Below are 27,913 nucleotides of genomic sequence, written 5' to 3' on the forward strand. Positions count from 1 at the left end.
GGGGAAAATTAACAACTTTAGGTTCATATCTTCTTATTTATGATCACATTATATTCTTATATTTAAAATTGCTTTAATATCTTTTGACTAAATTTAATAATTCATTTTATAAAGGGTTTCCAGGACTTGTATTAAATTTTAAGTCAGAATAATTCTCTTACTAATTTTATTAAATTATCTGTAGGTTCTTTTAGGTTTTCTGTATAGAAAACCATACTTTATATAAAGCATAAGATTTTGTTACTTTTTCCTCAAGCTATATGCTTTTAATTTATTTGCATTTTTCCTTCCCTTCCTACCAAGTGGTAGTACAAGAACTAGAGTAGGGAATTGAATTGAAGTGGTTATTCTAGACAAAAAGTAAAACCAGGAATGGCCTTGGTGGCTTAGTGGTTGAGCGTCTACCTTTGACTCAGGGCATGATCCCAGGGTCTGGGATTGAGTCCCACATCAGGCTCCTGCAGAGAGCCTGCTTATCCCCCTGCCTATGTCTCTACTTCTCTCTCTCTCTCTCTCTCTCTCTCTCTCTCTCTCTACCCCATGAATAAATAGATAAAATCTTTAAAAAAAATTAAACCACATCACACCTTTGTACCACTGTTGCTTGTAAGTGAAATATTTTAATGTGTCACCAGTAAGTTTGAGGTTACTATGGTTTTATTGTTTTGTTGTAGATGACTCTAGCCTATGGGAGAAAGTTCACCTCCATTCCTATTTTTCTAAGAGTCAGTTATTGTTATTATGGTTGTTGTTATTGTTAATCATGGAAGAATGTTGAACTTTTTGAATGGTAGGTCTGTATCTTTTGATACGATTATATAATGTTCTATAATGTTCCCCAGCAATAAATCACTATGAAGAATTTTATTGATTAATTTTCTGCTGTTAAACAAAAATTACAATAAATACTAAAGAAATGATCCTGATATTTCTTACTTTACTGTTGGTTTTAGCGTAGTATTTTCTTTAGGATCTTGGTATCTATACCCATGAACAAATATGAATCTTTACATTTTCTGTCTTATGTAGTTCTTGTCTGTTTGGTATTGAAGATTCCCTTCATATATTAAGGCATCATGTTTTCTCTTCCAATTTTCTGAAAAAAGTTGCTATTAAATTGGAATTTTATTTGGAGAATATTGTCAGGACTCAAACTAAAACATCTGGGTCTAATGCTTCTCAGTGAGATGCTATAACTTACATTCACACACACACACACACACACACGCACAGATATGTGTATTTGTGCCACAAGTTATACTTTCTAAGAAAAAAGGAAAACTTTGTACTGAAAATATTGCATCTCTGCTTGACAGGTCCATGGAGAGATATTTGGTGAATATATCACAATATTCCAGAAATGTAAAATCACAGGGACACCTCAATGGCTCAATCAGTGAAAAGGCAGGCTCTTGAATTCTGCTCAGGTCATGATTGCAGAGTTGTGGGATTGAGCTCCGAGTCAGGCTCTATGCTCAGCAGGGAGTCTGCTTGAAGATTCTTCCCCTCTCTCTCTCTCTCTCCCTCTCTCTCCCTCTTCCCATCCCCCAGCTTATACAGGTGCTCCTCTCTCTAAAATAAATAAGTAAATCTTTAATATATAAAATCACATATCTAGATTATCCTGTTGTACATTACCCCCAAATTACCAGCACAGAACCATTCATATAAAAGGACCTAGTGCTAAACTCTATGAAAGCATTATTTTATAGCTCAGAGGGCCAACTTCTTTAAAGCTACTTTGTGTGGCACACAAACCAGGCACATAAAATACAGGGTAACATAATAGTTCCAGAATTTTGAAGATTCCTGGGACTTCTCTATGAACTGTGGATGCTCAGACTGGTTATGATTTGCATAAAACTCTAATGGTTTACTCTGCTTGCAATTGCTGTAAAGATCATGCAGAGACATTCATGGCAATCCCAGCTGGAAATATGATGAGTGTTCATGGTGAAAATATTATTATAGAGGGAAACAGGTTCTGATATTCTTTACATTAATTAAAAGTAATGCTACCAATCCTCTTCTGAGCAAAAATAAAACCCAAATAAGTGGAGCTTTCTTTGTTTACCTATTGGCACACAACAAATTACATGATGGGTGCTAACATAAAATTCACAGGAGCAATCTGGAACATCAAAATGTAAAAAAATAAAATAAAATAAAACCTCAAAGAAATAAAAGGATGAAGGAAATTTATTTTGGCATTAACAACTGCTTTCTGATGTCTGTGTACCTAGCTCTCTCCTATTTGGGCTTTATCTGTGTATGCCATACTCTCCTGTTATTACAGGATAGGCTTTTGAGACTTTCATTTTTCACCTGAATTTTTATAAAACTAAGTTACTACTAAATGAGTAAGGACATAAATATCAAGGCAACTTGTCTGTACAAACATTCCAGATTCTGACTGTGTCCACATCAACAGAGACATTGTGAAAATCATAGGTAACTAAATGTTTTAGGGTCATTTAGATATATTTTTTTAAGATCTTATTTATTTGAGAGATAGAGCAGGAGCAGAGGGAGGGTTAGAAGGAGAAGCAAACTCCTCACTGAGTGTGGGGCTCAACTTCGGGACCCTGAGATCATGACCTGAGCCCAAGGCAGATGCTTCACCTGACTGAGCCACCCAGGCACTCCAGTCATTTAGATATCTTGAGATAAGAAGGAAAGCCTAAATTATGTCTAATTTGATACGATGTTAAACGTCCTAGCTTTGTTGATATATCAGTTTGTACAGATTAAACATGTAGTTCAGGGTCATAAAGCCATTTACAGAATTAGCATCTTTTGAATATACAAGGTTAGAGTTTTGTTTTCTGTTGTTGTTGGTTTTTTTTTAATAAAAAAGAGATAGTAAAAAAGATAAATCCATAAACAATGGAATGAATATCTGAAGCCACTGAAGACAAACAGTACTACCTCTTTTAGACAACTTCCCTACTGGTTTTTATTTTCCATTAAAAGCAATGGAAATGTATGCATTTGATGTCAATGTATCAACAATCTTGAGGGGGAGACAATTAAGAAATAAAAGTTCTGCTGAGATGATGAGTCCCTGTCCTTGTGCATTCCACCAGGTAATGCACATAGTGCCAGTAGGAAACAGTCTTCCTGCCTGGGACTCACAGCAGCAGACATCCCATCTTGCCTTCAGAGAGTAATCTAAATGGGGGTAAAGAACTTGAATAAAATATGACAAAAAGGCAAAATTAAGTATTCACTTTTCTTCCACAAAGAAACCTGAGTTTATCTTGCAACTGACAGAAGATTTTTAGATAAGTGAATTTCCTCAAGGATCCGAAAAGCTTAAATTGAATATGGATTGAACAATGATTGAGTTTCTAAAGGAGAGGGTTACACAGAAAACGTGCATGCATAAGAATGAACATGATCTTAAAGAGGCAAAACTAGTATTAGATATACTATCTGCATGTTAGGTAATATGTACAAACCTCAAAACAAAATATACTATTAGATTAGGTATTTCAATGCTTCCAAAAATGTATTTAAATGTGCATAAAAATAATTCACTTAAACATATGGCTTTATTAATTTTCTAAATCTTACCATGAACTAATCTTTTATGATTTATTTTTTACAAAAAAAGTAGCAAAAAAAATTTAGGTATCTCATTTGTTATCAAGTTATTTAATAGTTTTACATTTTAATTTCTGTTAGAATCTTTGCAATGTAGTGATAAGTTGATTCAAACATTCCTGCCTCTTAATAAATTCATAGCAATCGAATTTATGATTATTATGTCTACTAAAGATATGTTCTTGGTGACATCTTTTGATTTAGGATTTGCTAAAATAATTTTTCTAAAAGCCTTAGTATTGCTTCTCATTCCTTTAGTTTATGTAAGTAAAGGACAAAATGACAACCTCTGTAATTATAGATCTTAAAATGCCTTATTATTTCCTGAATATGTATATCCTCAGAGTGAATGAGAAAAGCTCTTCTTAATGATTCTAATATTTTTTTTGGAGGTGGGAATTTGAAAGAGGGGTTATTTTTGTACCTTCTCTCCTAGATGTAATTTTCATCAAACTACATATTCATTCAATATGAACATAATTTATTTTATTTTCCATTCTGTTTTCTTCATACATACTTTAAAATTTCAATTATTTTTGCTTCGTTGAAAGCAATAGAAAGAATTAACAAATGAAGAGGTTTTCTCCCCTAAATAACCAGAGAAATAAGTGCTAGTAAAATACAAACTACTTGAAGGTCATAAAATATGAAGAAGGCTGTCTGCATTATTTCTAGTCCTGATATATTTAAGTCTTTTTTTTATTGGTGACAAATCAAATATTTTTGAAATATACTTCATCTTGAAGAAAATAGTTTATTCTAATGCATTTTCCATCTGATTAAGTATCTTTTCCATTATCTCTTTTTATCTTTTGAAAACCTTCAGAAATGGAAGAGAGGACACGATTTAGCATCTGGGAATAAATGCCTTGAGATATTTTTTAAATTATAAAAGATGCTGACTGAAAAGTAAAACAGATTTTGAAATAATATATTTTCAGAAATCTTGGCATTTTATTCTCCCATCTCAAATGAACAACATGGTGTTTTTTTGTTGTTGTTTCCATCAGAAAGACAATTTAACAATACTGTTTCCCTGTTTCAGCAGAATAATTAACTTTGGCGAGGCTCATAGTAACAGTTTCAATAAATTCAGATCATCACCTCAGGGTATTAATAACCCAATTTGTATTGAAGTATTAAACAAAGAAATATGTTAAGAAACAGAAAGTTCCCATGTTTTACACATAAATTATAAATAGAATAATTTTAATGTATTCATGCTTTCTCATTCTTTCCTTCTTATTCTTCCTTTCATTTACTGACCTCAACCATATATCATAATCTAAGATCAGTGCAGAGTGTACAAAACTAATTAAGACAAAGTCCTTGAGTTCAAGGACCTCATAACTAATTGTGTAAGAGTTCAAAGTAAATTGCACAGCAATGTGATAAATATTATACTAATAATTTTCACAAGGAGCTAGAGAAGCTGAGCAGAGGGAGGAAGAACAGAAAGGACACAGATAATGTTTGTTTCACTGAGAAAATAATATAGAATCAGATCCTACAGAATTTGTAGATTTTACCATCGAAGGGGAGAAGGATGGGGGAATACTGGGAAGAAGTAGTATTCACAACAGTTCATAAATATTTCAAAATCTGCAAGAGTAGTTTTGTTACTAAAGCGTAAAATGCATAATGCTGCTAAGAGATAAATTCTACTTAGGCATTTGGATTTGACTTCTATAGATGATTGGATTCTGGAAGCATTTTAAGTGAGAATTACAGTCAGCTTTTTTTTTTTTTGTAAAGATTTTTATTTATTTATTTGAGAGAGAGTATGAGAGAGAATGAATTGGAGGGGGGAGGCATAGAGGGAGAGAAAGAATGAGAAACAGACTTCCTGCTGAACAGGGAACCCCACAAAAGGCTCAATCCCAGGACCCCAGGATTATAACCTGAGCGAAAGGCAGACACTTAACTGACTGAGCCACCCAGGGATCCTTCAGCTTTATTCTAGAGTATTAACTGGCAGTTGTATGGAGGAATAATTGAGAGAAAATAAAAGTGATGTTGAAGTTGTAGAAAGAAGTAAGCTAATAAGGAAGTTGAACAAGAAAGTACATCTCCGTATACTCCCCAGTTTCTGAATCAAGTGTTTAGGACATGATTGTACCATTCATCAAACTAGCTTTAAAAACAGGAGAGAGGATCCCTGGGTGGCGCAGCGATTTCGCGCCTGCCTTTGCCCAGGGCGCGATCCTGGAGACCCGGGATCGAATCCCACGTCGGGCTCCCGGTGCATGGAGCCTGCTTCTCCCTCTGCCTGTGTCTCTGCCTCTCTCTCTCTCTCTCTCTCTCTTTCTGTGTGTGACTATCATAAATAAATAAAAAAAAAAAACAGGAGAGAAAAAAACTTTCAAAGGAAGGAAGGATCAACAATGTCTTACACACGTGAAATATTAATTATTATTTCACATATGTAAGGCACCATGTTGTGCATAAGAAGCCAGTGGGGTATGAGTATGAGTATGTCTTTTTTTTAAATTCTAGATAGAGAGTAACACAAATAATTTAAAATATAAAATTTTATGATAAATATGGTAGGTTCTAAATGAGCCTGACAAGTAGTAAACCCTAAATATGTTCAAAGGATGAACAAACTACATTTACCTTAAGAAGTAGGAAAGTAGTAAAGAGACTTCATAGATAAGTAGAGGAAAAGAAGTCTGAGCAGGTGGATGGGCTCAGATTATAGAAGTCTTGTATGCTGGGCAGAAGGCAGTACCTAAGAAAATAATATAGTTCTTTGTAGAGGTGAGATATCAGGAGGCTTGGTAAGATTAATCTAGCCATGTATAGGTTGCATTTTGTGGAGTTAACTGGAAGCAGGAACACCACTTAAATTATTAAAATAACATAAGTAGGAGATGTATGTTGAAATGTGTTGACATTTTTTTTAAGGGGAACTCTTTCTGATGGAGTAGAAGAAATGACATTTAATAACTTACTTTGCCAATATAATTGCTCCCTTTCTTCTCCAAAATATTTTTTTCTGTTGATTTGTAGGGACAAACTCATTTCCACTTGTATTTAAGGAGAAATGAGAAGAGGTATATAGTATACACATTTTGACATGTTTGGGGAAAAAATGATATAACTGACTATTAGAAAGTGAAAGTACCTTAGATATCATATTATTCAATGCCTACTTTTTTAAAAGATTTATTTATTTATTTATTTATTTATTTATTTATTTATTTATTTGAGAGAGCAAGAGAGAGCATGAGGGGAGGTACTAAAGAAGGGTAAGTAGACTCCGCTGAGCATGGAACCTGACGTGGGGCTCAATCCCATCACCCCAAGATCATGACCTAAGCTGAAATCAAGAGTCAGTGTTTAACTGACTGAGCCATCCAGGAGCTCCTGAGTGCCTAATTTTACGAATGGCAACCAGAGGGCTTTAAAGATCACAAAACAAATTAGAGGCAGATCTGGGAATAGAATGATACTATTTCCCATCTCATCTTTGACTTTACCAATTTGGATTTGGAGGGAAAGAGATGCAACTAAAGGTAAAAGAAGGCAAGACATGAAGCCTTCCAAAGACTGAAATAATCAATGGCATAGGTTTAAATTTGAAAATAATGAATAAATTGTAACTTTCTGGTGCTTAGGAGGTATATGAATTTGCCCTCATCTTCATCCCTTTTCTGGTGTAGAAATTTAAAATGTTGCCTGATATTCCTAGAAACTGAGGGCAGAGGGCAGGGAGGGTTGTGTTCTCTTAACCTCTTTGGCCTCATGGGCTTCATTTCCTTTCATGTTATCTCTTCTGGATGTAAAACTCATTCCCTTCTTGTATTGATCTGGATGTAAAACTCATTCCCTTCTTTGTCCTCTCCAAAATAATAATAATAATACTAAATCAGAACCTCAAAGATATAAATGATCATGGTAGATTTTATTAAAAAATGGAAGGCAGTCAGAGATCCCATTTGGCAAGCATCAAGACAAATGATGTAAAAATAGAATTTAAATGTTTCTATTTCTCTCTGGCCTCCTTCCCACAGAGTGAGTTGTCCCAGCCTTTCCTGATTGCTTTGCGCCCATTCCCCCTGGCTTTTCTCTTTTATTCTTTTCTCAGACTCTCCAGAACAGCAGACATTCCACACTAGGCTTTAGCCTTCTCTTCCAAAGCACTGTGCCAGCTGATACGGAGGCCCCTGGGGAAGCTGGGTCTCCTCCAGGCCAGGGGTGCTACTAGGCTCTACATGTCACTTCCCACAACTCCAGAGAGACATATTAATGAATGCCTGTCTTACACTGGAAAAGTGCTAGGAAGTGGCACTATAGAGTGAAAAAGGCCCTGATCTCAAATACAATAAAAAAAAAAAAAAAGAAAAGCCACAAGGTGTAAAGAACCTTTCGATGTAATTAACCAAAGAAATTGTGTGCATTGAATGGCACAGGATCAAACTTGAAGATAATGAATAAATAGGAATATTTTTACCCCTGAGATATAGATGGATTCACCCAGGACTTCGGCCCTATTCCAGGGAAGGAATTTAAAGTACTGTCTCAAGTTTAATAAAGTTTTTGATTATTTAAGTCTCCTAACAGTCCCATGGACTGGATATTGGAGGTGGTGCTACTATCATGACACTGATTCCTCTCCCTTAAGTTCTTAGAGCTAATTGCTAGCTTGGAATTCTTTTAAATACAATGACTGAGATTTCTCATTAAAAAGAGAAATATTTTGGGGCACCTGGGTAGCTCAGTCAGTTAAGTGTCCAACTCCTGGTTTAGGTTCAGGTCATGATCTCAGGGTTCTGGGATCGAGCTCCAGGTCAGGCTCTAGGCTCAGTGTGGAGTCTGCTTGTCCCTCTCCCCCTGCTCATGCTCTCTCCTGTCTCTGTCTCTCTGTCTCTCTTTCTCTACCTCTAAAATAAGTAGTCTTAAAAAAAAAAAAAAAGAACTATTCTCTTCCACCCATGCCCTTTCCCTCTGTCTCTCTTTCTCTACCTGTAAAATAAATAAAGCCTTTTAAAAAAAGAAAGAAGAGAAATATTCTAAGGAATGGCATCCTATAGTATTCTTTCCTTAACGTTTCCTTTGACTTTTAAAAGGAAGCTAAAACTCTGGTGGAGTTAATGATTGTTTCACCTACTCCAGTTACTTGGATCATGAATTTCCAGGATACCCTGCACAGAGGGCTAATAAGTATAAAACACAGAAAAATCACAACCATCCTTACATTTTTGTTTTCATTTTTCTACGACTTTTTAAACATTAGAATAAAGTACAGTTAAAAAGGGAGATCATACAGGTCACAATTTTTTATTTAGAAGAAACTTCTTTCTCAGCTTATTTAGGCATTGATTGATCTTATCTGGTACCTATGCAGCTGTATTACGGAATTCCTTGATTACTGAATGGAATCTTGATTAATAAAATGCATTTACTATCTAACATTTAAGAATCTCTTTACAGTGTCTAAATTTCAGATTTCAGAATTCAGCATAAGACGATATTACTTGAAACTGACATTTTGGGAAGAAAGATGTCATGTATTAATGAGTGAACCCATGTTGGGCCATTAACCCAGCAAACATAATGTGTGCCTCTTCTGTGGTGATTTTCATAAAGAAAAATGACAAGGCCGGGGGGGGGCGGATTAAGAAATACTGAATTCTTACCTTGAACCAGGCACATTTATATCCTATTTAAGAAAACCTTACCCAACCTGTAAGGTTGGCATTCCTATCTTTCTTTATATCTATGGAATTTGAAGTTTGTACAGTTTAAATAACTTGCTCAAGTCATTTAGGTAAGAATGAAGGAGAGAGGTTGTCTTCTACTGTCTGCTAACATCAAAGTGCATTGAAAACCTGAAGGCTGGGGAGCCTGGGTGGCTTAGCAGTTGAGTGTCTGCCTTTGGTTCAGGTCGTGATCTCAGGGTTCTGGGATCAAGTTCTGCATCCGGCTCCCTTCAGGGTACCTGTTTCTCCCTCTGCCTGTATCTCTTCCTCTCTCTCTCTGTGTCTCTTATGAATAAATAAATAAAATCTTAAAAAAAAAAAGAAAAGAAAACCTGAAGGCCAAGATTCTAGCTCACAATGTGAAGTATTTAACTTATCTGATTACAGTTTCATCATTTTGCAGGCATAAACAGTATATTATCTATTTACATTAAAAATGTGAGAAAAAAAGAGAATTTATGTAAAACTAATATTTCAAAGTGCAGAGATATCTTTGCTTTGCTGCTGTGTGTATTACTGATCATAAGTCCTCCATACAAAAACAATGACCTCATAAAACTATATCTGAAAGTAACTGCAATAGAATTTATGAAGCTAGTGGCTAGAAAAATGCTACCTTTCACAGAATATATATATATAGTTTCTATAAAGTTGAGGAAGAACCTCAGAACACCAGGTATTTTTGGTTTGGTTTGGTTTTTTGGTGTTGTCTGTTCTGGTGCAAATGGCAAACCACCTAGAGTAAAGCATTTTTTACAATACAGACAGCCACATTAGGAAGGATATGTAAATTTAATTTTAATGTTATATTTTCATTTTTGGTGGTGATGGTATTTTATGTTAGGCATTCATAAAAAGTAGCATCCAGGGGTTCCCTGGTTGGCTCAGCAGTGAGTGCCTGCCTTTGGCCCAGGGCCCAATCCTGGAGTCCTGGGTTCAATTCCCACATCAGGCTCCCTGCATGGAGCCTGCTTCTCCCTCTGCCTGTGTCTCTGCCTCTCTCTTTCTCTGTGTCTCTCATGAATAAATAAATAAAATCTTTAAATTAAAAAAAAAGAATAGGTTACAATTTATTTATTTTAAAAATATAAGCATTTTATTTATTTTTATTTAAATTCTAGTTAGTTAACATACAGTGTATATTAGTTTCAGGTATACAATGTAGTGATTCAACTCTGAGTTTCAGATAAATACCATATCATTTTTACTATAAGTATGTCCCCTGAAAATATTTCATACTTATTTTAAAAATTATTTCATATTTCCTGAAATTCAAAGTTAATTTGGTGTCCTGTATTTTTTATTGCAAAGTCTGGCAACCTTCCTAATAATCTGACATTTGTAAAATTTCCCAATTCGAAGGTAATATGAATTTTAATTTTGATTTTTTATACTGTGAGAGTATGTATGTATATGCCTGCTTCAGACAGCTTTTATCTTTCCTTTCTGATTTCCTTTTAAGATGAGCATTATTGCTTATTAATTAGTACCCCTTTGGCTCATTCTAGGACAGTAATGGAGAGGATGAGAGTAATTTTTTTCATTATCTGGAGGTTTATAGTTAGTTAATCATTTACGTTATTTTATTCAAGTTTTAAAGTTATCCCCTTAGGAAATTCTGCAAAACACCTCACAATAAACATTTCTAGCTTCCATTTTCAGAACTGCTAACTACTGCCTAAACATATCTTAAACAAGAGCACGTTTCGTTGAAACATTTCTCTTAGGACAAACACAGGAGACATGTTTTAAATAAATTAAAATTGCAACACACAAATTATTCCTAAAACAATCAAGGTACATTCCTTTCCAGCTTCTTATAAACAGATAATTGCACTGACTTTAGAAAATTATAGGTTAGTTTTGCTTTGTATCTTCTGGGTTACCAAACTTTGCATTTACTGTATCTTTTGGCTTCTTAACTACCTTTGATGTAAGTAGGCGGTATCTTATGATTATTTCTTCAAGTTTTTTTTTAAATCATTAAAAATTTTCCCTACTGAGACTTAGAATTAAGACCTCTATCAGATTTTATATATATATATAATATATAAAAAATAATATATAATTGCATAAATATATATATATTTTTTAGAGATTTTATTTATTTATTCATGAGAGACACAGAGAGAAGCAGAGACACAGGCAGAGGGAGAAGTAGGCCTCATGCAGGGAGCCCGATGCAGGACTCGATCCTGAGACTCCAAGATCAGCCCTGGTCCGAAGGCAGGCGCTAAACTGCTGAGCCACGCAGGGATTCCCCCCTCTATCAGTTTTTAATCCTCACTGGAAAATTAAACCTTTTATAATATTCCCCTTTTACTTTCACTGATACAGTCTATGCAAAGTTACTATGTGTGCCGTTCCATGTTTGAAAATAAGTGTTGCTACTGCTCTTTAATTATATTTCTGTTATCTTGTCTGGGAAATTTTCAAGTCACAGAATAGTGGAAATTAATTTTTAGACTTTATACATGGATAACTATTCTTTCTGGAAGTTATATCTTCTTTTAAAATGCTAACGCAATCTCTCCTTGAGATATGAAAATTTATATCTTGAAATGTTTCAAATGTCACCCCTGCCACAATCACAAAATTGGGATTTTATCTAAAACTTTTACTTCACTTTCAAAGACCTATTTCTAAGAATTTTCCACTCACAGAAATAAAATATCTTACAAAATATCAAAAGAGCAAACTCCATAAAGAAATAATTGCTCCGATAATCTATCTATATATTATATGCCCTACAGAGTCTCTTTAGAAAAATAAACAAAACTAAACATCAACAACTGCTAAAACCTGGTGAGAGGTCAAACAAATGCCAATAGCTTTTAGCTTATAAACTGAAATCTGTAATCTTAGGCATTTACTGCTGCAGAACCTTATAAATTTACCCTTAGAACCATAATATAGATGGAAACCATGTTATAGTCTTTGAAAAAAAAAAAAGTCTTCCTCTCTGCTTGAAGATCAAGGTCTGCATTGCTGTTTTATGTAGAGAAATTGTCTGGTGATTTTAGTGTATTTACTTATAAAACAACTTATTTTTAAGGAATATAAGTGTTAGCTCTAATTTTCTAGTGAAAATTTCTTTATTGCTTATTGAATCAATATATTTCCCATTGTTCTTCACAATAAGCATAAGTGGCTTATTGTGGCTTATCTTCTAGGTTTAAAATTTATATTTTTTATTTGCATTATTTGTATTATTTGTATTATCTTGTATAATTTGTATTAATGAGCTGGTGTAGAGGCCATTGATGGAGCAGACATGACATTCCTACAACACCAAAATGTTTTTGAAGATTAAGCCAAAAGAAAAAATCATTCCAAAGGGAATGATCTAAAAAGTTTATGTGAAATTACAAAAGAAAAAAAAAGATTTTTGTCATCATCATCATCTTCAAAAAATGTTTTTTTGCATTTTTAAAAAGCAAGGTCATTTTGTTTAGCTCAGTTAAATTATGGAAAGGCTCTGGGAATCTGGAAAATCACATGGAGTCAATGAAAGTGTAGTTAGAATATAATTCAAGTGCCTGAGGAAAGTGTTGGAGTGCATGACCTCTTTGGGTAAGTATGACCCCACATGAAGACAACTCTAATGAAATTATTTTGAGCAGTTTATGGTTTTAGATAGAGCTTTAGTTCCAAAGAGGTCAAAGTAAGGTGCCATGGATAATCTCTCTCATCAAAGGCGGGTGTTATGTGTATGCCAATTGCCCCACAAGACCTATGTCTTTAAAGAATTAATGATATATTACAAGAGAATTCACTCTCCATATTTTCATTCACACTCTTGCTTGTACTGACTACTGGCTTTCTGTTCTGTCCAGGCACTGAAGGAGCAGTATTTGGGCACTCTGTTGAAACACCTCACATCAGAGCAGAACCATCCCAAGATCTCAGGTAAGTTCTGGCTCTTCCATCTGTGGCAGAGTTCAGTCAGTGTTGATTTGCCCTTGATATACAGAGAAGTAAAATAGAAAATGTGCTACATATTTGTGTTACTTGAATATATGTAACCTGTTGTCAGGGAATGTCAACTCAACACAAATATGTGAGTTATTATTCCAACCTTCTATATATTTTTGCCTCTAATAAAATGAATATAAAAATAAACATATCAGGCAGGAGGAGTGTGGAAAAGTCAGTTACAGAGGGGGTTTAGAGAGTATTGATAAAAATCAAGATTCCAGAAGATCTGATAGGCAATGAAACACATGGCACACATAGGCAGAAAGAGGAGGCAGAAAGTAGGAAAAAGCTAGAAATTGTCAGGGAGTGTTATGTTAAGGGAAACACAAAGCAAATGTAAATAGTAATCAGAAAAAGGCAGGGCTTAATTGCCTTATGATGGATTCCTCAATCTAATATTTCCAATGGAAAATGCTACTTTCTGATACTGTGCTGTTTCTAAGAGGCAGAGCTGTATGTAACAGCCCTCACTACCCAGGAAATTGCGAGACAACTTTATAGAATTCGTCCTAGGATAATTACAGCAACTGTTAATAAACGTTGAAATATTAAAATCTTGTAACTGATTGATTAATGTTCTTAACTCAGTAAGTGAGTTAAGGTTGGGGGATCAAAGATCTTTTATATGATTTATTGTGGTCCTCATTCCAAAATATATCAGTACATCAAATCATGTATATCTAAAACTAATAGGATCTTATACATCAATAAAAAAGATGCTTTATATAATTACTATCTGATAGGTAAATTATATTCCAAAATACATTTCTATAGGATTAAAAAAGACAACATTAATGATGATAAAAAATAAATCAGATATTAAAAGTCATTTTTAAAGCTGAATCAAAGTATCAACCTGGGAGATGGCATTTGTCTTGGAAAATACAATATGAATATGAAGCAAAACCCAAATTATTTCATAAAGATCAGGTTTAGTCCTTCCTGTTCGGATGAGTGGGAAAAAAATGTTCAAATGAAAATAGAATAATAGAGAAAAAAAATTAAATGTAAAAAAAAAATCCGTACTTTCACAACAGTAAATTTTTCAGAACTTTATAGTTCTGTGATAAAATTTCCTAAGGAAGTCAGTTTCTCAGTATTTTAGCATTTGACATCCAAATAGTCTGGGTAACAATAACAGAAGAAGGTGGCCATCTTCAAGGCATTTTTTATGAGACAGAAATAATTTTTTACTCAATGCCCAAACCCCAGGGATCTAGGAGGGTTAAAGAGTATATGTAAATAGCATCTCATGGTGTGTTATACTTTTAACTTATGGCTCTTTTCTCACTTAGGAATTCAACATTTTTGTGTAATTATTTATTTTATCCCTCCCCATCTAGGAAGGTTGTATGCTCCATAGATCAGGATCTACATTGTTCCTTGTTTATCTTTGTATAAACTATTTAAAGACTGCTATAGCAGTCAACATGTATCTCACATATAATGTGCCTGATACATACTTGTTCATTTGAATTACTGAAATAGCAAAACTCAATAACAAGGATGTTGAGTGCATGTAATGTAGAAGTGTGGTCACAGTTACTGTGTTATTAAGACCCATGTGGCCAACGTTGACTCCAATGGTTTTTGAACTGTTTTAGTACACATGCCCGAGCTTAGTGATTCATTCAATAAAAAAAATTGTTTAAATTACACCATTCTAAAAGAAACTTCTTTTTACTTCTAACATTTTAGTAACTATATACTCATTGTATGATTTTCATTTTAGTAACTATATACTCATTGAATGATTTTCATTATGAAAATCGATCGCCAAAAGAGAAATAAGAACTTTACTTAATTACCTTGCTGACATGTCTCAAAATTCATAAGTGTGAATGTGAATTCAATTATAATTAGTATATAGTGTTTAGAGCTTGTATTTTCTAATTATTCATCAATTATTTAAATATTGCACTAAGCTAAGCTTATCTGCTAGTGCTAAAAGCAAATTAGCAACCCCCAAGATGAGTGTTACTGATATAATTCGAAAGCTGAAACAGAAGCAAACCACAGTAATAATGGGGGTGTTCAATTATTCATTTGTGTACAAGAAGATTAAAAGCAGAATGTCTGAGAAGATTTTTATGAGTTCTGCTGACAATTCTCCTTTCAGGCCAGTAAGAAGTACTTTTAGTCGACACCTAATTCTAATTAACAAGGTGAGATTGGTTGGCCAGGTAAATCAAATGGTAATTTGGGGAGTAAGTAGCTGTGTTGTCTTTAATTTTGTTTTTGTTGAGAATAAAAGACTTTAGACAGGTACATTCCAAAAGTTTTATTAAAGAATATAGGTAATATTTTGGAGTGGACAGGAAGTAGATTTCTACAATTTACGTATTCAACACGTTTGATGAGTCCTTAATATTTGGCCAAATTCTATGCTAGTTTCCACATGCTCTTTAAACCTACACATGTAGATTTTCTAGGATATTTTATATAAAGTGACATTGTTTTTTAGTTGGTACTAGAAAGGTATTTTAGTAGGTATTAGAAAGGTGAAAAAAAGTATATTGAATAGTCAGTAACAACATAACAGTATATTTTTCCAGAAGAGCCCAGGTATGAACGTTCTTCCGTTTTTATTTCTTAAATTAAAATATAGCTAAATTATTACAGTTCAAAAGAGATTCTGCACTCTATGGTGAAGACTGATGAAACCCATTGTATATTGCCCAAACATTGTTTGGATCTGAGTTTCATTAACTGTTCCAAGAAAAGAAAAAAAAAAAAAAGAATCCAGACTCAGATTCATTTCAGTAAAATGAATTAATATTTAATGATGTAACTGGTATCTTTTCATCATGTCCATTCTTGTATGAATATAATTTTAAACTGAAATGTTAAGTTTTGCAGGCTCCAAATTAATCACTGAAAACACATAGCTCTCATTTACATCATGATTGTGTTCAAGGAAAAGCCACCGCCATGTATAAGGTAGTTAAAGATTTTGCACTGACAAGTTTTGTCAATGAAAGGCTAAGATAAATTTGCTGGAAAAAAAAACAGTAAAACGGTATTTTGTTCCTTTCCCCACCTTTTCTTGTCTCTGCCTCTTTCTTCTCCCTCTTTACTCTTTCATGCTATGTCTGTATTTATATATTTATTTAGAGTTAATAGCAAGTGATCATTATGAGAAGCTTGTCTTAGCATGTAATCTTGGAAACACAGAGCAAAAATTGATCTAGAAATTTGTTTGATCTAACTTGAAGGAAGAAACCATAATGCAAGGTGCAAGTAGGCAGAAAACAGTAAAAATTGAGGCAACAGAAACAACGTGATTTGCAGCTGAAGAAAACTCACTGCAGCTCGAAGTGCTGAGACATTAAAATTGCCTGTATATTCAGGTCACAGTTTGCATTGGTCTTTTTTTCCTGTAAAACATTTTTCTGTCCAATTTTCCATTCATTCCATCATTGAAATAAAAAATAATTTGGATCCCCACTAAATGTCTGATGCCATGTTAAATATTTATGAAGAGTGAGATACATGATGCTTAAGTTCTGCTTAAGTTTCCGTGAAGTGGTTGTGTCTCACAGCTTATTTTAAAAGGAGTCTGAATTCCTTTCTCAGAATATTGAGGATTCTTCTAGAAACCTAGGGCACTCATTTTCAAATTGAGAATCTCATAACACCTTAAAAACAAAATCTTGTTGCATCTTTGGTATGTAAATACAGTAAAAATAGAACATCTTGGAAAAAACAGGTGGCAGGGTGACTTGAGTTCAACATTACTCCTTTTCTCTGCTAGAATCTCTGTTTGCACTATAAGAACTAGTCTGAAATCTGTTGCTATGATTGCTAGAATGCTTTCAAAATGAACACAATTGTACTTAACTAATTCTAGTGACTAATCACATCAGAATTCAAAAGCTTTGCAAATAAACATGGGTTTCATTTTTCAACAGGCCCTTTTAGAGAATGTTATATAATAAAATAAATTAAAAATCTCTACTATGTTGTAAGCCCTCCTCAGGGGAGGCTTGAGAATTTCTATATAGGAGGGAAGTAGGGCATCATTTCATTGTTGAGCCTGTGTTGCCAAGAGTCTGATTATTAGAAGCTTCTAGAAGAGAATACAGGTTTAGTTTAATTTGAGTTCCAGACTATTCTGGAATGTTTGAGCTCCAGAATGACTAAGTCCAGGACTTCTAAAGGGATTCTAGGCTTATTTGAGGAGTCCAAAATATCTAGAGAAAATTGATGCAAACTAAGATTTACTAAACTTTACCAATTCTTTTTCTTTATGATTTTGGGGGTTTCCATCTTGTTTCAGAAATTTTCTTTTTTGTATCTGGATATTTCCTGTATGTTCTTCTAATTTTCTCTTATTGGTTTTATACCTTTAGTAATTTATTTCTTAGTTTTATGTTTTGAATAAATGAGAAATTGTGTTCTGAATTTTCTTAGAATTTTCCATTGAAAATTAGTCTGTGATTTATTATTTTGTACACTTGGTGATTTTTTAGTTTACTGTTTTGAATAAATAAAATGAAAAATTATTCTGAATTTTTTTCTAATTTTCCACTGAAAATTATAGTCTGTGATTTATTAGTTTTTATATTTTGAGTAGGTAAAACTGGAAATTATTCTTGCAGAATATGAAGGATCTAATGTTATTGTCTTCAGTATGGAGAGTCAATTATCAAGCATCTTTATTAAATAACCTAGGATTTTCCACCCAAAATGATTGCCATATTTCTCATAAACTAATTTCTCATAAATACTTTTGATGTTTTAAATTATATTGTGTTCTATGATGAATTTTTTTAAGCTTTTATTTATTTATTTGATAGAGAGTGAAAGAGAGAGAGAGACAGCATGACACTGGGGAGGGTCAGAGGGAGAAGCACACTCTCTGCTGAGCAAGGAGCCCAACGTGGGGATTGATCCCAGGACCCCAAGATCACAACCTGAGTCCAAGGCAGATGTTTAACCGACCGAGCCACCCAGGCACCCACCATTGATGAGTTTCTATTTTTAATTTCAATCTCACTTTTTTTTCAATCTCACTTTTAATTAAAATAATATCATATTATGTTCCAATTTTAAAAAGAAAATTTGCCACCTTAACTTCATTTTAAAAATATAATAAGTGTCACACGTGCTTTTCTCCCCAAAATAGTTAACACAATGTTTTAAGCTTCAAGAGACTCTATTGAGATTCTTGTTGGGATTTTATTACATATGTTCATTATTTTTTTAAAATATTAGAATTTTCATGATATGGAAGTAGATAGGAATTTACTTTTATCCAATAATATCTCAAATTTTTGAATTTTTAGGTAAAGTAAATAATAGATATCCCTCTCCAGAAAGTAACTGTAACATATAGACATTGAGTGATACATCATTTATATTAACATGGCAATTTAGCAACAGGAATTAAATATATATATATATATATATTTTAAGATTTTATTTATTTATTCATGACAGACATAGAGAGAGAGGCAGAGATACAGGCAGAGACAAAAGCAGGCTCCCTGAAGGGAACTCGATCTCGAGATCCAGGATCACGCCCTGAGCCAAAGGCAGATGCTCAACCACTGAGCCATCCAAGCATCCTATGAATTAAAAATATTTTAAAAGCATCCCTATATGTCATTAGTACACTTTATTGAATTTTAATGGTCAATGACAGTCGAACATTAGCATCGGTTAACGGTTTTCCTATTTGGATCTACATAGCATAATGTTTTATATATTTTAACCAAAATTGAGTAAAGCAGATATTCTATAAGATCTGAGACCATACTTTCTTTCCCAACATTTTATGAAAATTCTCAAACATGCTTAGTGTTGAAGCATCTCATAGTGACCATCTACATACCCCCAGCTAGATTGCTTCATTATTGTTGTCCTTGTTGTCCCCTTTAATCACATATGTACACATTCCACTAGCCGTCTGTCAGTATATCTTATTTTTTATGCTTTTGAACATACATTGTATAAATCTATACACGTTGCCTATTCACTTTGGCATGCATATCATTAACTACTATTCATGATTACTTACAGTTTCTTTTCTTTTAAAAATAATCATACAATGACATTCACAAAAATTAAGTGCACATTTCCAGAGTTTTGACAAATTCATATACCTGTGTAACCCAAATTTCTACCACGATATAAAACATTATCATCAGGGCACCTGAGTGGCTCACTTAGTTAAATGTCCAATTGGTTGATTGGTGGTTGATTAAGAACTGGATTGCTTGGTTAAAGGTTGATTTCAGCTCAGGTCATGATCTCAGGGTCATGAGATGGAACCCCACATCGGACTCTCCACTCAGTGCAGAGTCTGCTTGTCCTTCTTCCTCTGCTCCTCCCCCTGCACACACACTCTCTCTCAAATAAATAAATAAATAATTTAAAGAACAACACACATAATAACCCAGAGAGTTCTCTTATGCCCTTCCCAGAAAATCCCCATCACTACCCACAAGAAGCAACATTTTCTCTCACCTTTTTTCACCCTGGATTAGGTTAGATTGATTTAGTACTAATTATAAATTAATCTACAATATGTACTCTTCTTTGCAAGATTTCTTTCACTCCACAAGATGTTTTTAAGATCCATCTGTGCTCTTGTCTGTATCAATAGTTCTTTCTGCTTTACTGTTGATTAGTATTCCATTACATGAACATACAATATTTTATTTATGCATTTTCCTAATTGATAGACACTTGGGATATAGCCAGCATGTATTAAGTTTTATATGAAAATGTCAGAGCTTTCCAAAGCGATTATATCATTTTCTGTAAAAATGAATGAGAATTTCAGTAGTGCACATTTCCCCAATATTCAGTGTTAGCATTCTTATTAACTTGAGCCATTCTGGTGGATGCTTAGTGGCATTTCATGTTTTTAATTTGCCGTTACTTGATGAGTAATGACATTAATGATTTTTTCATGTACATATAGAACAACCTTATATATAGTGAAGTGTTTGTTCAAATCTTTTGTCCATATCTTAACTGTGTTTTTTGTATTTTTATCTTTGAACTAGAGGATTATTTATATATCCTGACACCAGTCCTTTGTAACATATGTATTTTGTGGATATTATTTCCCAGTCTATGGGTATATTCATTTTATTGATGGATTTTGAAAAGCAGCTTTTCATCTTGAAGACATCTAATTTATGTTTTAAAATATTTGTGTTATTCCTTTTGTAAAAATAGTTTATTTATTATTTATTTATTTATTTATTTATTTATTTATTTATTTATTTATTCATGAGAGGCAGAGACACAGGCAGAGAGAGAAGCAGGCTCCATGCAGGGAGCCCGATGTGGGACTGGATCCCGGCACTCCGAGATCACCGCTGAGCCACCCAGGCATCCCTTGTTACTCCTTTTTGTAGCCTAAGAAAGTTTGCCCTATTTCCACATCACAAAGATATTTTCCTTTAAAAAACCTTACAATGGGACACCTGGAGTGGCTCAGCGGTTGAGCATCTGCCTTTGGCTCAGGGCAGGATCCTGGAGACCTGGGATCAAGTCCCACATCGGGTCCCCTCAGGGAGCCGGCTTTTCTCTCTGCCTCACTCTCTCTGTCTCTCATAAATAAATAAATAAAATCTTAAAAAATAAATAAACAAAAAGCCTTACATTTTAAAGGTGCCTGAGTGGCTTAGTGGGTTAAGCATCTGACTCTTGGTTTCCTGTCAGGTCATGATTTCAGGGTGGTGGATTTGAGGTTTGGGTTAGGCTCTCAGCTCAGCAGGGAGCAGGCTTGAGGATTCTCTCCTCTGGGCCACCCACCCCACCCCCATTACAAGTTCTCTCTCTCTTCTTTCTCTAAAATAAATAAACTTTTAAAAAATAATCAAAATAACAAAAGCCTTATGTTTTAGTTTTTATTTTTGATAACAGTGGTATAGACTGAAGTTCTTTTTGTCCATATAGAGATCAGTTATTCCAGCACTGTTGAAAAGACTACTTTTTTCTCATTGGGTCACTTTACTGCGTTTGTCAAAAACCAGATGACCATACTTGTTGGAGTTTATTTCTAGAGTCTGTTATTTTATTGTTCTATTTGTTATTTGTTATGCCAGGCCGGCAACTGTCTTCATTATTATAGCTCTGCTTAAAATGCTTAAAGTGCTTCAAAGTTTTTAAGTTCAACATTGCTGTTCTTTTTCAAGGTGGTTTTGGATATGAGATGCAAGCTAGTTAATCCTAAACAAATAACTACACTAAGATTCAACTACTTCCTAAGTAAAATATGGATAGAGTATGCATTTCTCAGTATTAGTGGAATGATTGTGAGATAATCCGTGCAAAGTTTTAAGTATAGGATGAGTTGAAATGACTTTTTCCCATTGGATAGTTTTTCCTGCTTTGTTGAGGATTAATTGAACTTATAGTTTGGAAATAAGATTTATATATATTTTGTTGATTACCACACTTAGTTTTTTTTTTAATACATTAATTTTTTATTGGTGTTCAATTTACCAACATACAGAATAACACCCAGTGCTCATCCCGTCAAGTGTCCCCCTCAGTGCCCATCACCCACTCACCCCCACCCCCCACCCTCCTCCCCTTCCATCACCCCTAGTTCGTTTCCCAGAGTTAGGAGTCTTTATGTTCTGTCTCCCTTTCTGATATTTCCCACACATTTCTTCTCCCTTCCCTTATATTCCCTTTCGCTATTATTTATATTCCCCAAATGAATGAGAACATACACTGTTTGTCCTTCTCCGACTGACTTACTTCACTCAGCGTAATACCCTCCAGTTCCATCCACGTTGAAGCAAATACCACACTTAGTTTTATCAAGATTAACAAAGCATACAGTTGAAACCTGTTTAATTCAATGTCTTAATCACTTCATAACCTGATTTAGCAGCACTATAAAGTTGCTACCACTTTTTGAATGTTTTGTGTATTCTTTGATCAATTTTACATATATGTAAATTATTAAGTATATAGGTATATATTATATATAAGTATATATGTGTGTGTGTATATATTATATATATGTAATTATATATGTGTGATGTGGCAGGTATATATTGTCTTAGGCCAGTAGATCAGCTGCACAGAAATGAAAATATTCTTATAAAACTGTATTTACATATTTGGCCTTCATTGCACTGATATCAAAAATTCAGCCTCAGTCTATTCAATTATCTTCTTTGTCTCTGGGGTTCCATCACTGTACCAAGGGGTTTACACTGTGCCAAAGCATTTGGGGTGATATTTGGTCATTAGAGCCTCATGACCCAAGCTGACATTTGCCAAGAGGTTCTCATTCTTCCCTCTGTTTACACGTTCTTCACCACAGGTCACCACCTCTCTCTCGGTGGAGAATCTTTGGTCTCTTGTCCTCAGTCATCCTGAGATATCTCTACTCTCTTCAGACCTCTAACCCATAAAGAATAAAGGCCATACGTCATAGGGCTTGGCCTCAGGTAGCACAACACAGAGAACAATTTGAAACCGATTCTGTTCATTCCCCAACCAAATCTTCTTTATTCTGTGAATCAAGAAAACAGTGCTCCAACAGGTGGAAATAGAGCACAAGCTCTCACTGGCTACTTTTCTTTTGATGTTTTTGCTCGTGTGCTGAATCACTTTCAACACATTCCACAGCTAGGTATTTTTCAGTTCAAAGTTCTATAAGATTAGGAAACTTGAAAGATCTTTATCAACTTCTCTGCTCCATCTTCCACTGTTTATGGCAAAAGATACTATTTAGTGAACAGCTGAACTTCTAGGAAATGTGATAGGAAAGGAAATTCCATCAATATCTCAAAGTACTGCCCCACTACATATTTATGTCCCTTACTTCTCCTAAGATATCTCTTATGGCCCCAAAGGAAATGCTGTAACTCTCAATTTAGAGATGCAGAAACTGAGTCTTATTGCTACTGGCTAACTCTCCTGAACCCATCTCTAGGTCTTTCCTGCCTCTTTGAATAGAGATCCTCTAAGTCAGTGGTAGCAAACCACTGTACTCTGTGGCTTTGCTGGAGATGGCTACCTGAAGTCTAAAATGAAGACGGATATTATATTTTCTGATTAAATAATAAAAATGAGAATGGAAAAACTCAAAAGCCCAGAAAGACTAAATATATTTTAGTGTTCTAGTACCAAATGTCAAACAGGGTAGAAATATAATACAAAAACATGTACACATTTAATATGAGTATCTTATTATCAAATATATGAGTAGGAACTTCAACCCCTATCCTTGGAAACAAACTAAACCATATCAATTATTTGATAAAGTCACGGGGCTTTTTCTCCCACTTATAAATTAACTGAGTTGTGTTTGCTTGAATGTCAGATTCACATTCTGTTTTAGAATATTAATTCATTTTAATTAAGTACCTGACTTCTATTTGAATTGTTCATCATATCCAATCTTATATAATTACATTTAATGTTATGGATAATTAACCAATGAAAATCGTAGTGGAGAATGGTGTATATTTGGGGATGTATTAGGAGAAATCGATCATAAAATACACAGTTTAATAGAAATGTAGATTCTATGTGGAAAGTATGAGGATTATGAGTGAAATTTTTTATTTTCAAGTTTTTAAATGCTGTGTGAAATCATGATTTTTGTTTTTCTAAAAAAATACAAACATTTCTTTAAAAATATAAAACATATTATATATATATATATATATATATATATATATATTCAAAATCGGACCCATCCAGGGATTTTATAAAGATGTCCAAGAGGACCATAGAGATGAAAGTTTCAAAGTTACTTTGGTGAGTGAAAAAAAAAATTTGAAAATGTCGAATTTACTTCTTCTAAATGCTGAGTCTCCTCCTTCATGTCACTTGAAAGTCTCTAAGTTCAACTTCACCATTGAGAAAGAGCTGATCTTCAGAGATCAAACTATTTGATGCGGTTTTCCCTGCAAAACAACTCTCTGGATCAGTTGCCTCAGAGGAAATGAGTTGCTCTGGATGTTGGTGAATGTGAGCTGAGGGGACTCTTGTCCTAAAGCTGTCTGGTCAGGGGAAACACGCGCAATTGCTGTCCCAGAACAGAACATTCATCCAAAAAGACCAACTTGGGAATGGTTCCTCTTCTCACACTTGTGCTTTTTACCACTGTATTCTAGTTTCCATGTTCTGCCTTCTTTTGCCCTTTTCTCTAGTTTTATTTTTTCTTTTTTTTTAATTTTTTATTTATTTATGATAGTCACAGAGAGAGAGAGAGAGAGGCAGAGACACAGGCAGAGGGAGAAGCAGGCTCCATGCACCGGGAGCCCGACGTGGGATTCGATCCCGGGTCTCCAGGATTGCGCCCTGGGCCAAAGGCAGGCGCCAAACCGCTGCGCCACCCAGGAATCCCTGCCCTTTTCTCTAGTTTTATAATTGAGGATCATTTTGAAATTGCCAGCTAGCTTTTTTGCAGGTACAACTATCTAAAACAGTTGTGTTGGGTAGCCCAGGTGGCTCAGCAGTTTAGCGCGGCCTTCGGCCCAACATGTGGTCCTGGAGACCCGGGATTGACTCCCTGCGTGGAGCCTGCTTCAATCTCTGCCTGTGTCTCTGCCTCTCCCTTTCTCTCTGTGTCTCTCATGAATAAATAAATAAAATCTTTAAATAAATAAATAAATAAATAAATAAATAAATAAATAAATAAAACAGTTGTGTTTTTCCCCCCTCATAATTTATGCAATCTTTAATCATACTTGAACTGATGTATCATCTCTCGTTTACTTATTCGCTCTCAGTCTAATGTCATTCATTCTGTGGACATTTTCCTGGGCCAGTAGAGGTTGGTTGATGTAGGAAATGGCTTATTTCTTCATTTTAATTAATTTCTAAAAGTTTAATGAGTACTTTGAAAATTTTCAGGTCTACAAAATTTTGACTGGAATGCTTAAAAGTTCACGATATTAATGATTTTCATTAAACTTCTCTCTTTGCAAGCCACTTTATTGAGGGATAGTTACATGCTAAGTCGGTAGAAATTTATTTATTAAAACTCAATCATTAATTTTGAAAATATGTAAAAGATGTAAGCAAGTATACTTACCACGACCTACTTTTCATGTGCGTTGTGAAAGGAAACCACATAAGAAACTGTTATTAAATCATTAAACAAATGAGAGTAAATAATTGATGTTAGCAAATGAACAATTTCATAAAGAGCCAAAAAATAGATAAGGCAATCATTCTAAAACTCATTTTGGCTTTCTTTGAAATGGCAAGGATTTTTATTTATGCTTACCTGTTTGTTGTAGTTACTAATGTTATCTTTTAGTCCATCATAATTTGTTTTTCTTTTTACTATGAAAGAGTCTTTTGTTTTGCTCTTAGGCTTGAATCGCCCACCAGGTCCTTGATAATGGAAGCTCCGCGAGGGGTCCAGGTGAGCGCTGCTGCAGGAGACTTCAAGGCCACCTGCAGGAAGGAGCTCCATCTACAGTCTACAGAAGGGGAGGTGAGTTCCCAGGGCAGAGACTGGACCTTTACTGCGGAGAGTGCTTCTCAAATTATATGCAGTGACACATAAAGGACTGCGTCATGAGAGAACTTAAATTATGGAAATATAATACGTCCTGAATATGAAATTTGGTAAAAAACTGATGTTATATTCCTAAAACAAAGCTCCATTTATTTTCTACAGAAAGATACCCATTCAATAAGTCAATTTTAAGTGGGGCATCTAAATTCCTCTGGTTTCAGAATTGGCAGATAAACATAATAAACATCAAGATAATATCAAGAGTGAAGGCAGTCTTTGTTTTTTTAATTTCTTTTTGGGTCTTCCAAAAGTACTTTTTTTTTTTCTGTAGAAATGGTTCCTATATTTCTTCTAAAAGAAAAATGAAACAAAAGTTATGTTACCATTTAGCCCAACTGTTATTCCCTAGATAAGGAGATAGATACATGTTAACATTTTTCTCCCATGTTACTTTACTTCCTCCAAGAATCTCCTGTAAGTCCGTTGTCATTCCTTTAAAGAGCATTGCTTTCCCTCAGTGCCTGCTGTAAAGAACCCTGTCTTCCATCTGCCAGTCTTCCACTGGAATGCCATAGGCACACATTCATTTCATGTACCTTATCTGCTGCTAGTCATGGTTGTGCCAGCAGAATGACATTTTTGTCAATTCTGGAAATTCCTCAGCATTGGGTTTTCTCATATTACTGCTCCCCATTTCCTCTATGGCCCTTTTCTGCAACTCTGAAGAAACTCTGTTTCCATCTCCTTACCTGCCAGAGCTCTTAGTCTCTCCTTCTTAGTTTCTATTTCTCTGTCTCCCGGGTGACTCATTCTGTTTGTTCAGATCTACATGCCCAGGTTCCTTTTCAGTATCTAATTTCTTATTTAATGCCTCTGTTGAGCTTTTGAGTTCAATAATTAGAGGTGCCTGAGTGGCTTAGTTGGTTAAATGTCTACCTTGGGCTCAGGTCATGATCTCAGGGTCCTGGGATCAAACCCCACATTGGGCTCCCTGCTCAGTGGCTCAGTCTCCTTCTCCCTCTCTCTCTGCTCCTCCCTACCCCCAGCTCTCGGGTGGGTCCCTCTCTCTCTTCTCTCAAATAAATAAAATCTTAAATAATTTTAATAATTACATTGTTCATTTTTAGGATTCTCATTTGTTTTTTTTTGTTTTTTTTTTCAAGTCTTCCTGGACATCTTGATAGTTTCTCTTTTGCTTGCTTGTTTTTAATTTTAATTATTTCAAATCCTTATACCAAAGTCCTTGAAAGTCTAAATCCATTGTATTGCTGCTTCTACCAATTAAGTCCCTTAGTATTTTCTTCCTTCTCGTGCTTTTTAAATCTTATTATGAGCTTATAAAGGTCAAGCTGAGAAGAAAAAGAACAGAAGAATAACTTGAGAAAGATGCTCTGGAGCATTTTATGCCTCTTCAGATGTAAAGATGAAGGGAGAAATCAATAGAATCGAAGGAAGATGTTCCTTTCTTACCTTTATGCCACTATTTCAGTTGTTGATTCAAGATGAATTTTAATTACATATTTTGCTTCTTTTTTATAAACAAAATTACTGGCAGGACCATATTAGCATATTAATGGATATTAACACTTAATGATCTAGAAATATACTTCATAATATTGTAAAAGTATATCCTTATTACCTTTCAAGGTTTCTTTCTGCTACAATTACAGAATACAATACTTTGTCTACCACAGCAAGATGGAAATCTTTAAGTATCTTGCATCCTTTTTAAAGAGTTGCTTTTATCATGCTAATCATTTCATTCAAATTATTCATAATGAATCATCCCATAATAAATATTGGTGGTTATTAATCTCTGTTCTGTTCTTATTTATGCACCACTTTACTCATCTTCTTTTATTCAGTGTATCAGCGGAATGAATCCTTGGATTCAATTACAGGTTAGCTTTTAATTCTGAATTGGATATTATGCTATAAATAAATCATAGCCAGAGATTTTCAGCTGTGGTCAATTTTTTATATTAATAACATAAAGACACAGAAAAGCACAGCACTTTATATTGGAATAAAATAACATGTAATTTTCCTAGGAAAAAGTGTGAAATGATATGAAATCTTTCTCCTTGCTCCACTGACTATGCCACAGAAAGGCAAACTGATCATTTACTAAACAAAATAGATAAAAAGTCCCTCCCTTAGACTG

The 27,913-nt window shown here is 34.3% G+C and overlaps 1 protein-coding gene across 1 annotated transcript in view; it reads left to right on the forward strand.

Annotated features, from left to right (window-relative positions):
- The window catches only part of SGCZ (sarcoglycan zeta), a 459,573-nt gene that overhangs the window by 420,067 nt on the left and 11,593 nt on the right, over positions 1–27,913 (forward strand). Inside the window, exons 5-6 of the mRNA XM_055335292.1 lie at positions 13,148–13,220; positions 25,602–25,725. Coding sequence (XP_055191267.1) covers positions 13,148–13,220; positions 25,602–25,725 — 197 coding nt within the window. The remainder of the gene's footprint in view (positions 1–13,147; positions 13,221–25,601; positions 25,726–27,913) is intronic.

This window comes from Nyctereutes procyonoides, unplaced genomic scaffold, assembly GCF_905146905.1.
Source record: "Nyctereutes procyonoides isolate TBG_1078 unplaced genomic scaffold, NYPRO_anot_genome, whole genome shotgun sequence".
In the NCBI taxonomy this organism is placed as follows: domain Eukaryota; kingdom Metazoa; phylum Chordata; class Mammalia; order Carnivora; family Canidae; genus Nyctereutes; species Nyctereutes procyonoides.